The sequence below is a fragment of the Gymnoscopelus microlampas genome (assembly GCF_963454915.1).
Source record: "Gymnoscopelus microlampas genome assembly, chromosome: 23".
Lineage (NCBI taxonomy): Eukaryota > Metazoa > Chordata > Actinopteri > Myctophiformes > Myctophidae > Gymnoscopelus > Gymnoscopelus microlampas.
The window spans coordinates 2,284,611-2,297,252 of record NC_139960.1 but is presented as its reverse complement, the minus strand read 5'-3'; the positions used below and the strand labels follow the sequence as shown (position 1 = coordinate 2,297,252).

Genomic DNA, 12,642 nt, shown 5'->3' with positions numbered 1-12,642 from the left:
CTACTCCTAAGAATGAATGAATGAATGAATGAATGAATACATAATATTGATCACAAGACTATTTGGAAAGAAGTTAGCACACAAAGGATCAAAATGTCATAGACGTGTAGGAAACATCTTGCTACCGGCGTACTCCTTTTGCGTTGCCGTGGATCAGTGTTGTTTTCTTCGACTAAAACTGTGACGAAAAATGTTGGCCGACTACCTTTTTTTCAAATATATTTAATAATATATTTAATAATATATTTGACAAATCAAATATATTGACAATTTCGTCAACAAATAAAATGTTAGGGAGGGACGAGTGGAGAAGAGATCCAGTATGTTTGGTTGCGCTCGGGTGTTGCGCTCTGAAAATAGCGGATCTACAAGCTCACAATGCGTCGCGCTGCGACGCGTTGTGAGCTTGTAGATCGGCTATTTTCAGCATGCAACCAAGTGTAAAATCAGCCATTACGACGTCATCACGGCACCGCCAACATACATTTTAGTCGACTATAATCAACTGTAGATTTAGTCGACTATAATCTTATGATACTTAGTCGACTAAGTCTAAAAGACTGAAACTGAATGGAATTTGATTCATGACTAAAACTCAATCATAATTTGCTGTCAAAATCAACACTGCCGTGGATAGAAGCATCAGCTAAACGCCCCCCCCTGCAAAAAAAACAAAAAGAGGGACAAAAAGTAAATACAGACATAGCACTTGAAAATTGCACTTTATTAAATAAAGTGCTGAGGTGTGCTGCCCAGCATTAGGCGTAGAAACGGTTTCCTCAGCAGGGTTCAGTGACTCCCCCGAACAGGGCTTTAGTTTGCCAAGTACTGCCATTAAGTCAGACCCACGCCAAGTTACCGGGGGTTACGTTGAGTGTTTTTTTGGGGAAGGTCTTGTAGCACCGCTGACAGGCAGAGAGAGAGAGAGCCCACACCGGCTGAAGAGGACGACTAATGAGCTGGCCGGGGGGGGGGGGGGTTGGGACTCTGTCGTATGACGGTGCCCCGCGCGGAAAATAGCTGATCTACAAGCTCACAATGTATCACATCGAATACAGTACATGGAACACACAGACAGACAGACAGACAGAGAGACACACACAGAGACAGACAGACAGACAGACAGACAGACAGACAGACAGACAGACAGACAGACAGAGATACACACAGAGACAGACAGACAGACAGACAGACAGACAGACAGAGATACACACAGAGACAGACAGACAGACAGACAGACAGACAGAGACAGACAGAGACAGACAGACAGAGACACACACAGAGACAGACAGACAGACAGACAGACAGACAGACAGAGACAGACAGACAGACAGACAGACAGACAGACAGACAGACAGACAGACAGACAGACAGACAGACAGACAGACAGACAGACAGACAGACACACACACACACACACACACACACACACACACACACACACACGCACGCACACACGCAGGCAGGCAGGCAGGCAGGCAGGCAGGCAGGCAGGCAGACAGGCAGACAGACAGACAGACAGACAGACAGACAGACAGACAGACAGACAGACAGACAGAACAGTCAAGGGGAGTAGAGAAAGAGCTTTATTGAAGTACAATGACCAGCCCCTGACCTCTGTTCTACCGCTCTTCCTTGTACCAAGCATGCAGTCGACGTGTTATGAACCTTTAATCTTTTTTTAACATAAGCATCACATCTACCCTTGCAAGTTTGTAGATCGGCTGTTTTTTTCCATAAATCATAAAAGGCTGAAGTGGTAGCCTGATTATCAGACTGAAGCTGCGTGGAGCTTCAGTCTGACATTGGCTCCAGTGTCGGGGATTACAAGGGGGAGGGGATTAGAAATTCCCTAAACCAATCCTAAGGGATCCCCACGCCCACCTCCGCCAAGAGACAGTCCACTCAGAGAGAGTGGGCGGGGTCTATGGTGTGGAACCAGGCTACTGAAGTGGTTCAATTACATAACTTTATAATTGACTTTTATAGTTTGCTTATATTGCGGTAGATAGATATTTAATTTAAAGCCGCACTATGTAAACTTCTTTTCAATGAATACAATGTAATTTAGTCCAATCTGTATGGTAGAGTATGTTAATCCTACTATAATTGTAGTAACCTCACGGTGGTAGGTAGCTGTCTTGGGTGGACTCTTGATCAAACTGCACATGCGTCGTTGCCAGGTTTCGCGAGAGAAGCAGCAGCACGGTCTATGAAAACAAGGCCAAGCTAAACGAACCCTACAAGCAACGAGGTCTATGAAAAGAAGGCCAAACGAAGCGCCACACATATACCTTGCCTCTTGGAAAACAGCCGATCTACAAGCTCACAACGCGTCCCCACACCCACCTGCACTTTCACAACCAACGCCAAAACACAATACCACCAATATTGCCACTAAAGCGCTTACAATAGGCGGACATGGCAACACATACGCTGCACCATAGACCCCGCCCACTCTCCGAGTACAATTCTTTCTGTGGAAAGTAAACACACCAGACTTTTTTTCGCACACAGTCACACACGCACACACGATGCACATACGCACACGCGCACTTTTAGACCCAGTCCTATTTTAAAAGTCTGCATATGTGCGACTCGCATATCCGCGCGCCTGGTGTAGCTGCTATCATTGAAAATCACTTGGATCTAAACAAACGCGCTGTACGCACACGCTCGCTTTGAAAAGCCAGGCTGGTGTCGATCGGCCGTTACGGATCTGTGTGTGTGTGTGTGTGTTTGCGACGGGACCCGGGGCGAGGGGGGGGGCGGGGGGGGGGGGGGCAGTAACATGCCTACGCCATTCTCCTAGAGCCATATGAAATCCGTGTTAACGGAATCGCGGACGGAATCGCGGAAATGACCAATAAAAATGGAATTGGAATAAAACACGGAATATTGCAGAATTTGGAAAAAAAAAAAAAATCGTGGTATTTTTTTTTTTTTTACCGCGATTTTTTACAAATCCACGGGACACCACCATTTTGCATGGCCACATCCTACTTTATAAACAGTAAAATCCACGTAGAAATAGTCTTAGAAAGACGATAGAAACAATAATACATGGGCGACGCCATTTTGCGCATGCTCAGACCGAATTAGACCGAATTATTTTGGGAACATTTTTGCGTATAACACAACAAGGGCCATGTATGGACTGTTATATCTTGAACATTTATTCATTTCCACTTACCAGACACTTTTTTAATGGTAAAAATGAGCATAAAAAGCAAAATACAGAATTCAGAAATATTAAAATAAAAAAAAACAGAATTTGGGAAAAAATAAAACGGAATTGGGAAAAAAATAAAACGGATTTCATATGGCTCTACATTCTCCGTGCTGATATATATATATATATATATATATATATATATATATATCCGCCCGTGGGGATGGGTGACCACGGGCCGGGGGGTGCCGCGACGGGACCCACGGGGGGGAGGAGGGGGGGGGCGCCACGACGGGACGCGCGCGGGGGAGAAACCGCGCGACAGGACGTGCATTAACCCCAAGTTTGCAACTACTTTCCTGCGCCCTTCACCGGGTATGGTCTAGTACAATATAACTTATATAATTGGTGTGGTTGCATTTTGTGTCACTGCTCTTCTATTGAGACATTTAGATCTCACCTAGACACAGGATCTGACACGCATTATGACCTGACGGTCAAGATTACATTTATCCCCTGAGCAAGCAGGCAGGCTCTATTAGCTCAATGATAACAAAAAAAATAATTCAGCGCTGGTACAGGAAACCAGGTTCAAATCCGGGGTAGAAGTGGAAAGTTGCCTAGTGCAGCTTAAAGCGTTTCATCTGTGGAAAAGTTATTTGTGTTTTCTAGTTTAAAATTTTACTTCGCTCCCTAACTATTTTCTCTCCTCCTCGGCGAATTAACCCTTTAAGACCGGGAACGCATCTGTGTCATTTTAAGATTTATTTGGCTGTATAAAAATAGCAGATATACAAGCTCATAGCGCGGCACCGAGTGCCGCGCTATGAGCTTGTAGATCTGCTATTTTTTTTTAATAAATTGTGAAAATGTGTGCAAATCTTTAGGTTGAATATATATATAAACTTTTTTAAAGCGAAAGTTTTTAACTCATCTTTTTCCAAATTCACTAAAAAAATAAACTCAAAATTTTACAAATGTCTTGTAAATCTTGTTAAAAAAAATTCCTAAAGTTTTTTTTTATATATTTTTTTTACTCATGTTGCTCATTATTACTATCAATGGTTTTCAAACTTTTTGTGTCAAGGACCCCCAAAATAATATGTATTTGTCCGCGGACCCCCTCCCATCTAAACATATTTTGTTCCAGGGACACGATTTTCCAAAAAATAGCAGATCTACAAGCTCAGTGCTGCGCTATGAGCTTGTATATCTGCTATTTTTATATAGCCAATGAAATCTTAAAAGGACACAGATGCGTTCCCGGTCTTAAAGGGTTAAAGCCACTGCTATCTTTTGAAAGTATTCCGTGCGTCCCATATGCAGCGAGCTCCAAAGCCCCCGGCAGACAAACATAAATCAGCATTTTTTAAATATGTTTATTTTTGACGGGTAAGATGAGGTTTTTGACGAGTTGGTAAAAAGATGTACTCAGAGGAACCTGAATGTCTGAATTCTTTACGTCTCCATTTTAAACGTCAGGGCAATTTATATGCAACTTATTCCAAATACCGCAGAAGCAAATAAACACACTCACGTTTGCCTCGTGCTGCGAACCAGAATAAATCATTTGAAAAGCAGAGAGAGAGATTTATACACGTTTCAATCACGCAAGAATAGTTAACTTTGAATTCTAATTTCAGCAAGTTTTCCAAGAAGCTCAGACGTCTACGGTCATCAACATGTGATTTTAACACATCGGGTGCCAGCATTTTTTCATAACAACTTACGTTGGGTGCCAGCATTCTCCCCATTGACTGCGCTTTACTGTTTAAAGCTTTAGACTCCGCGACGAGCAAATCCACGTAAAAAAAAAGAATCCTTTCACGTTGAGCGATGACCCTGGCTACAGCCTGGAACCATAACATTTCACTTGCGAGTTACAACGGGGGGAGATCGCGCATGACCGGTTTTCACCACCGGAAACGGATTCGGAGATACAGGCGTTTTAAAGAAGGAAATAGACAGGAAGCGGATGGAAGCCATGTTTTTGTTTCTGGTGATCTATCTGGCCCTTCCTTCTCAAGATCATAATGGGTACTCCCAGAGCTGCTCTAGCCCCGCCCGTGCGGAGAAAAACGAAAAAAAAAAAAAAAAAGACTGAAATCACGGTTCAGACCGTCACTATGTAAACACACGGTTCAGACCGTGATCGGCACCCGATGTGTTAATAAAGGTACACCGCATCCTATGTGTGGACAGGACACTCAGTTATGTCACATGAACGTCCTGTGACTTTCCGGTGACACTACACATGCTTTTCTTTCTGCAAATCATTGGTGTGTGTGGACTGGCCTTTAGACGGGCACAGTAACTTATGATTAGCAGCGTGACCATTTGCAGATGTACAAAGCAGCAGGATCAATCAATGTGCAAATATCATTCATATATACATACCGTATCATGAGCAGCACTTATCAAACGAGAACAAGTGATCAAGCATAGAGGCAGTGTCATAACACTTATTGTCTTATGTTTTCCTTTTTTAGTTTTTTTGACCATGTCCACAATCAGTGCTCTAACAGCGTTCAGAAAACCCCCCTCCTGGTTTCACTGTTTTTTTTTTTTTTTTGCTTTAGGAAGTTCATGTATCACAGCCAGGCTTTTAGTTCATGGCAACTAAGATTCATTCAACAAAGACACAAGCCTAAAGAAACAGATTCACTCTGAAAACACAGATGGAAAGGAGGTACTGTAGATACTGGTCATTTGGTGGTTTCTCCGAGATTGAATTTAAGGTAATCTGCCCTTTTAACCCTTTAAGACCTGAAGAAGCATCTCTGTCGCCTTTTGATTTGAGCTAAAAAAAAAGCATTATTTTACACTTTGGGCTATTCAAAAATAGCAGATCTACAAGCTCGTAGCGCGGCACTTGTAGATCTGCTATTTTTTTTAAATTGTGAAAATTTGTGCAAATCTTTGAATATATATTGTTTTAAAGCTTGCTTCTGGAGGTCCCTGGAACATATATTTTTAGATGGGGGTCCGCGGCCAAATACATGTCATTTTGGGGGTCCTTGACATGGAAAAAAGAACCACTATATTATGCCGACATACGTTTTTTTCAAAAAACTGTTGACTCCCCCAGAAGCAAAGATGTGAGTTACAAATGTTCGCTTTTGTAACTCACATCTCAAGATTTGCTAAAAAATAATGTTTTTTTCAAAAATAGCAGATCTACAAGCTCATAGCACGGCACTCGGTGCCGTGCTATGAGCTTGTAGATCTGCTATTTTTGAATAGCCAAAGTGTAAAATGATGCTTTTTAGCTCAAATGAAAAAGTGACACAGATGCATTCCAGGTCTTAATGCGTTAAGCAGTGTTGAGAACCGTGGTGGGAGGGGTGGGGTGTTTATAAAGTTGGGTGTTGACAGTTAATGTTGGCGGTTGACTGCTGCTGAGTGCAGAAAAGTGGAGGAGAAAAATATAAATAAATAAAAAACGCTCCTAAAGTGAAATATAGCTTTAAACTTCATATGGGCACAGTAAGAATAATGCTGGCGGTGACAGCAACTCCCCAAGGCGGTGTGTGTGTGTGTGTGTGTGTGTGTGTGTGTGTGTGTGTGTGTGTGTGTGTGTGTGTGTGTGTGTGTGTGTGTGTGTGTGTGTGTGTGTGTGTGTGTGTGTGTGTGTGTGTGTGTGTGTGTGTGTGTGTGTGTGTGTGTGTGTGTGTGTGTGTGTGTGTGTGTGTGTGTGTGTGTGTGTGTGTGCGTGCGCGCGCGTGCGTGCGTGTGCGTGTACGTGTACGTGTGAAAAATGAAAATGTTCTTCTACCAAAGTGAAATATCACTTTAAAATGATCTATTCATCATCGTCCTTTATCACAAAGCCAGCCAATGCACAACATATGCCCGGGCACAGGCCAGTTCCACTGTGACGTTAACCCATTAAGACCTCGAACTGTGTCATTTTTAGATTTGAGCTAAAAAGCATTATTTTACACTTTGGGCTATTCAAAAATAGCAGATCTACAAGCTCATAGCGCGGCACCGAGTGCCGCGCTACGAGCTTGTAGATCTGCTATTTTTGAAAATGTGTGAAAATGTGTGCAAATCTTTGAATATATATATTTTTAAAGCAAACATTTTTAACTCAAATCGTTGCTTCTGGGGGGTCCCTAGAACAAAATATTTTGATGGGGGTCCGCGGCCAAATACATATAATTTTGGGGGTCCTTGAAAAAGATTGAGCACCACTGATATAGAAACATACGTTTTTCAGAAAACTGTTGAGATTTAGGAGACATATAGAATCGGCTTCAGGTCTCAATGGGTTAAAGGCTGACTGAAACCAGACTACCAATGGTTTGACCGCTATTTTGTAAAATGTATAAATAAGTAATACTTATCAATCAATTTGAAAAACCTATGAACAAACACATAAGGCACAAATTACTTTTTGATATATTTTAGTGTAGGTTATTCAACTTCAATATATGAAAATGACGTTTAACTTGAATTATACATTGCACAAGCAAACAAGTAAATATAAATACAAACAGAACTATTTTCTATTTATTAAAGACATCCATTTTTTTAATAAATATACTGCGTTCATTCGCCTGTGTGATTCCCATAGCTCATGTTACTCCACACGCAGCTGTTTCTCATTATAGAGTTGGTTAATAGACTTGGTTCTGCTAGTCTGTGCATTACAAATGCTCTCGTTTAAAACGTAAACGGTATCCCTACATTAAAATGCGTCTCTGAAAGCATTTGAGGTGAGAAATAAGCAATGCGTGGAGTAACAAAACCCATTAAGACCTTGAACGCATCTGTGTCACTTTAGATTTCTTTGGCTATTATAAAATAGCAGATATACAAGCTCATAGCTACGAGCTTATAGACGGATTTCCGCGCGACGTCATCACAGAGCAGAATGCGCAATCTGCGCATGCCCGGGTGAAAGGCGCGTTCGAAAATACAGCCCTGAGCGGCAGTGAGCGCACTGGCCAATACAAACTAATAGGCGAGTGTGCTCCGGTGCGTAATTTCCAAACGCACCCATAGGCTTCCCCCTCCTCTGCGCGGTCATATTCCTCTCATGTTTACTAACAGGAAACCCGTCTATAGATCTGCTATTTTTGAAAAGTCTTGAACATTTTTTTTTTTTTTTTTTTCAAGAATGGCCTCAGGTCTTAATGGGATAAAGGTGCTTCAATCAACACTACCCTCGCTCTCTCTCTCCCTCACCCTGAGCGAGACACACAAGACATTTCACGATGTCTTTAAAGACGTAATTAAATGACAAATGTGTTTTTCACACTTTTAGAGTATTATACGGACATGCCTAACAATAGATGTGAAAAAAAATAGATAAACACTGCGTGATGATATAGGCAAGAACTTATGGATAAATATCAATCATGATCTCATTCACCTGTGTGATTTCCATAGCTGCATGTTCCTCCAGACCAGACACACCTGATTTTAATTACCGGTACACAGGGCTACTCCGTTTTGAATCTCATTCAAGATGGCGTCCAGACGTCACGTTGTATTACTTGTATTAAACTTAAAGGGATTGACGGCAGGAGAAGATAAACAAACACCGCGCCTCCAGCAGTTCGTTTCCCCGACCACCAGGGGGTGACGCAGGAGGGACTTCCATAGAGTTAAGCGGACTTCTGAAGGGGCCATGCCGAAAATAGGTTGCTTTATTCGGATCCAATGCGTGTTACTGCCCGCCCCTGCTGGTTCTCTGAATTTGTATTTTTAAATAGGCTCTTTCATGATAAATTGACCACATATATGAAGTTAAACAACTAAATTCTATCCAAACGCTATCTTAAAAGTAAATTCTGTGCCTCAAAAAAGAAGTTTGAGAGCGTTTTAAAACCGAAAGTAAAAAGTTGACACGGACACGGACGCGCACATGCGTGCGTTAATTTACGCCCCGGACAAACATAAACAGTAGGGAAAATACGGATTTCAGAGAGAGGACTGTGTTTCAATGCAGGAAAACACCCCAGCATCATTATATAGTGGCTGATAGAGCGGGAAAAATGCAAAATATATATATATATTTTTTTTTTTAATTTAGGCTTAATGTTGCTTAGAATCCCTTTAAAACAGTTGGCCTACACTAAAATATGTAAATGGAAACATTTTAGTTTAGAAAAAAAGCACTGCAGTAACTTAAACATGCTTCACACCGTCCTTCTCTCTCTCTCTCTCTCTCTCTCTCTCTCTCTCCATCGGGCTGTGTGAGCCAACATACTACAAACATTACCCCTTCTCTGGCTGCAGGCCATCCCATAGCCCAAAGGAATGGGACCGTCAGCTGAGAGACTGTGATTGGTGGAGACACAAACAGGCCTCCGTTTTGAGACTGAGCTTGTGAGGGGGTTTGGAGGGGTTTCTCTGTGTGTGTTTTCCTGTAACAGCAGCTCAGCATGCATGTACTGTCACTCACACAATGTTCATGATCTCCCTCGTGCTCATGGCTTACTCGCTTTACCAAATCTACACACGTTGTCACTTCCAGCTCAACACCGCCATGACGTTCAGATCAGCATGCTTCACTGTGCTTCTCCTTATTCTATTTAGATCCACAACTTATTTTAACCAATACAATGTTATCTGAACTAGTCTGTATGTTAGCATATGTTAACCCATTAAGACCTGGAACTGTGTCATTTTTAGATTTGAGCTAAAAAGCATTATTTTACACTTTGGGCGATTCAAAAATAGCAGATCTACAAGCTCATAGCGCGGCACCGAGTGCCGCGCTATGAGCTTGTAGATCTGTTATTTTTTTTTAAATCGTGAAAATGTGTGCAAATCTTCTGAATATATATATTTTTTAAAGCGAACATTTTTTAACTCAAATCTTTGCTTCTGGGGGGTCCCTGGAACAAAATATTTTGATGGGGGTCCGCGGCCAAATACATATCATTTTGGGGGTTCTTGGCATGAAAAAGATTGAGCATCACTGATATAGAAACATACGTTTTTCAGAAACCTGTTGAGATTTAGGAGACATGTAGAATCGGCTTCAGTTCTCAATGGGTTAAACAAATTGCGTTGGTGTGTTAGTGCTGTAATTGTGCATTGACACTGTGTCCCTTTTTGTGTGTGTGTGTGTGTGTGTGTGTGTGTGTGTGTGTGTGTGTCAGATCTTTGAGAGGATCCTGTTCATCTGGGCGATCCGTCACCCCGCCAGCGGTTACGTTCAGGGCATCAACGACCTCGTCACGCCGTTCTTTGTCGTCTACGTCTTCGAGTACATCGGTAAGTGGTGGCACAGCCCCCCCCCCCCCCCCTCCCCCCCCCTCCCCCTCCCCCCATCTCTGTCTTGCCCTCCGTGTCTTTCTCTTCCGCATCTCTTTCTCTCCATCTCCGACTCTCTTATGCACTCATATTCAATTATTATTATTCATGCTCACACAACACTCATACGCTCTCTCTCTCTCTCTCTCTCTCTCTCTCTCTCTGCCTCTTTCTCTCTCTCTCTCTCTATTTTTCTCTCTCTCTCTCTCTCTCCCTCTTTCTCTCGTGTTTTCTCCAATATCAATATGTAAAAAAATCAATGAGCCAAAACTGATACTAAAGACATTTCAAGTATATATTGAAAGTTCTAGTGCACGTTTATTTTAAATGTAGTCTATTTGCAGATTTTCATCAGTACAGGGTTGGTGAGTTGCTTCTTTTGGGCTTGTTTTCCTAGACCTGGTTGCTTATTTCTCTCACTAAACATGGCAACGTTGAAAAGCCAAATGAGGAACAGCGCCACAGACCATAGAGATACATACAGTGGCCGAACACAGTATTGTCGGTCGTCTTTGGATCCCATATTCTGAGAGGACATTGAGCCCTCATTGGCTAAAGGACCAGCCAATGAGGAAAAAAGTGCCGCAAAAGTCACGACTAGCGAGTGTAGATGTAGACCAGGTTACAACCTGGTAAAAAACACAAGGGGGAGAATTGTCTTAAACACTTATAGTACACCCCTATATACTTTGTTCTTTGACACAAACTGGAAGTGTGCAAAATCTACACGCTCAGAATGTGTCGCATCACGACATGTTGTGAGCTTGCTATTTTTGAAAAAAATTGAAATGGAACATTTTTATAGAGAAGCCAGGGTTAATGCGGTTCATTTACATTCTTAACTCTTTAAGACCTGGAACGCATCTGTGTCACTTCTTGATTTGAGCTAAAAAGCATTATTTTACACTTTGGGCTATTCAAAAATAGCAGATCTACAAGCTCATAGCGTAGATCGTAGATCTGCTATTTTTGAAAAATCGTGAAAATGTTTGAAAATGTTTGAATATATATATTTGTATGTGTTTTAAATCGAACATTTTTAACTCCAATCTTTGCTTCTGGGAGTCCCTGGAGCTACATATTTTGAGATGGGGGTCAGCGGCCAAATACCTATCATTTTGGGGGTCCTTGACATGAAACAAAAGATTTAGAAGACATTTCTAGAATCGGCCTCAGGTCTTAATGGGTTAATTACATTGTGAAATTGTGTTGATTATCCAGCATACAGTAAATATCAAACACATATCAGACACTTCCCCCTCCCTGAAATGCATGTATTTAATTTAGTCTGACTAGAAGGCAGGGACAGAACATATCCCCAAAGGCGATAAAGGTATTTTCATTTTCATCTGCTGTTTTTGCCGAATGTTGGCCTATGTTGGCAGACCGTTGGCCTGATATAACACGCCCAGAACAGACACTAGAGTTCATGTGGTTAAGTGAGGCTAATGTGCGGAAAGATGACGTCCTTATGTACTGTAAGGTAGTCGGCATAAAAGAATGCAACGTCAGACATAAGATATAGCCGTGTGTAGCCCCTTAAGACCTGAAGCCCATTCTACCAATGTCTTCTAAATCAGTATTCTGGAGAAGAAAAAAAAGTGTGTTTCTATATCAGTGGTTCTCAAACTTTTTCATGTTTTTCATGTCAAATGATATGTATTTGGCCGCCGACACCCATCTCAAAATATCTTGTTCCAGGGACCCCTCCCCAGAAGCAAATATTTGAGTTAATAAATGTTGGCATTAAAACAATACATTCAAAGATTTGCACACATTTTCACGATTTCACAGAAATAGCAGATCTACAAGCTCACAATTTAAGATTTATTTGGCTGTTCAAAATTTATTTTTTAAAGCGAACATTTTTAACTCAAATCTTGGCTTCTGGGGGTCCCTGGAACAACATGTTTTGAGATGGGGGTCTGCGGCCGAATACATATAATGTTGGTGGTCCTTGACATGAAAAAGGTTTGAGATCCCACTGATATTATAGCAACATACATTTTTTCAAAAAAAACTGTTCTGCTAAACAGCAAAGATTTGAGTTAAAATGTTCGCTTAAAAATATATATATGTACAAAGATTTGCACCCATTTTCACGTTTTCCCAAAAATAGCAGATCTACAAGCTCATAGCGCGGCACTCGGTGCCGCGCTATGAGCTTGTATATCTGCTAAAAAAAAAGTCACATAGAT

General features: G+C 41.6%; 1 protein-coding gene across 3 annotated transcripts in view; it reads left to right on the top strand.

Moving 5' to 3' along the window:
* tbc1d22a (TBC1 domain family, member 22a) overlaps positions 1-12,642 on the top strand; it is a 197,461-nt gene that overhangs the window by 76,976 nt on the left and 107,843 nt on the right. For all 3 annotated transcript variants that reach the window (XR_014600235.1, XM_084050060.1, XM_084050061.1), the window contains exon 9: positions 10,291-10,405. Coding sequence is in view for 2 of the 3 variants with exons in the window: in XM_084050060.1 (XP_083906186.1) it covers positions 10,291-10,405 (115 nt within the window). In the remaining variant the exon portion in view is untranslated. The remainder of the gene's footprint in view (positions 1-10,290; positions 10,406-12,642) is intronic.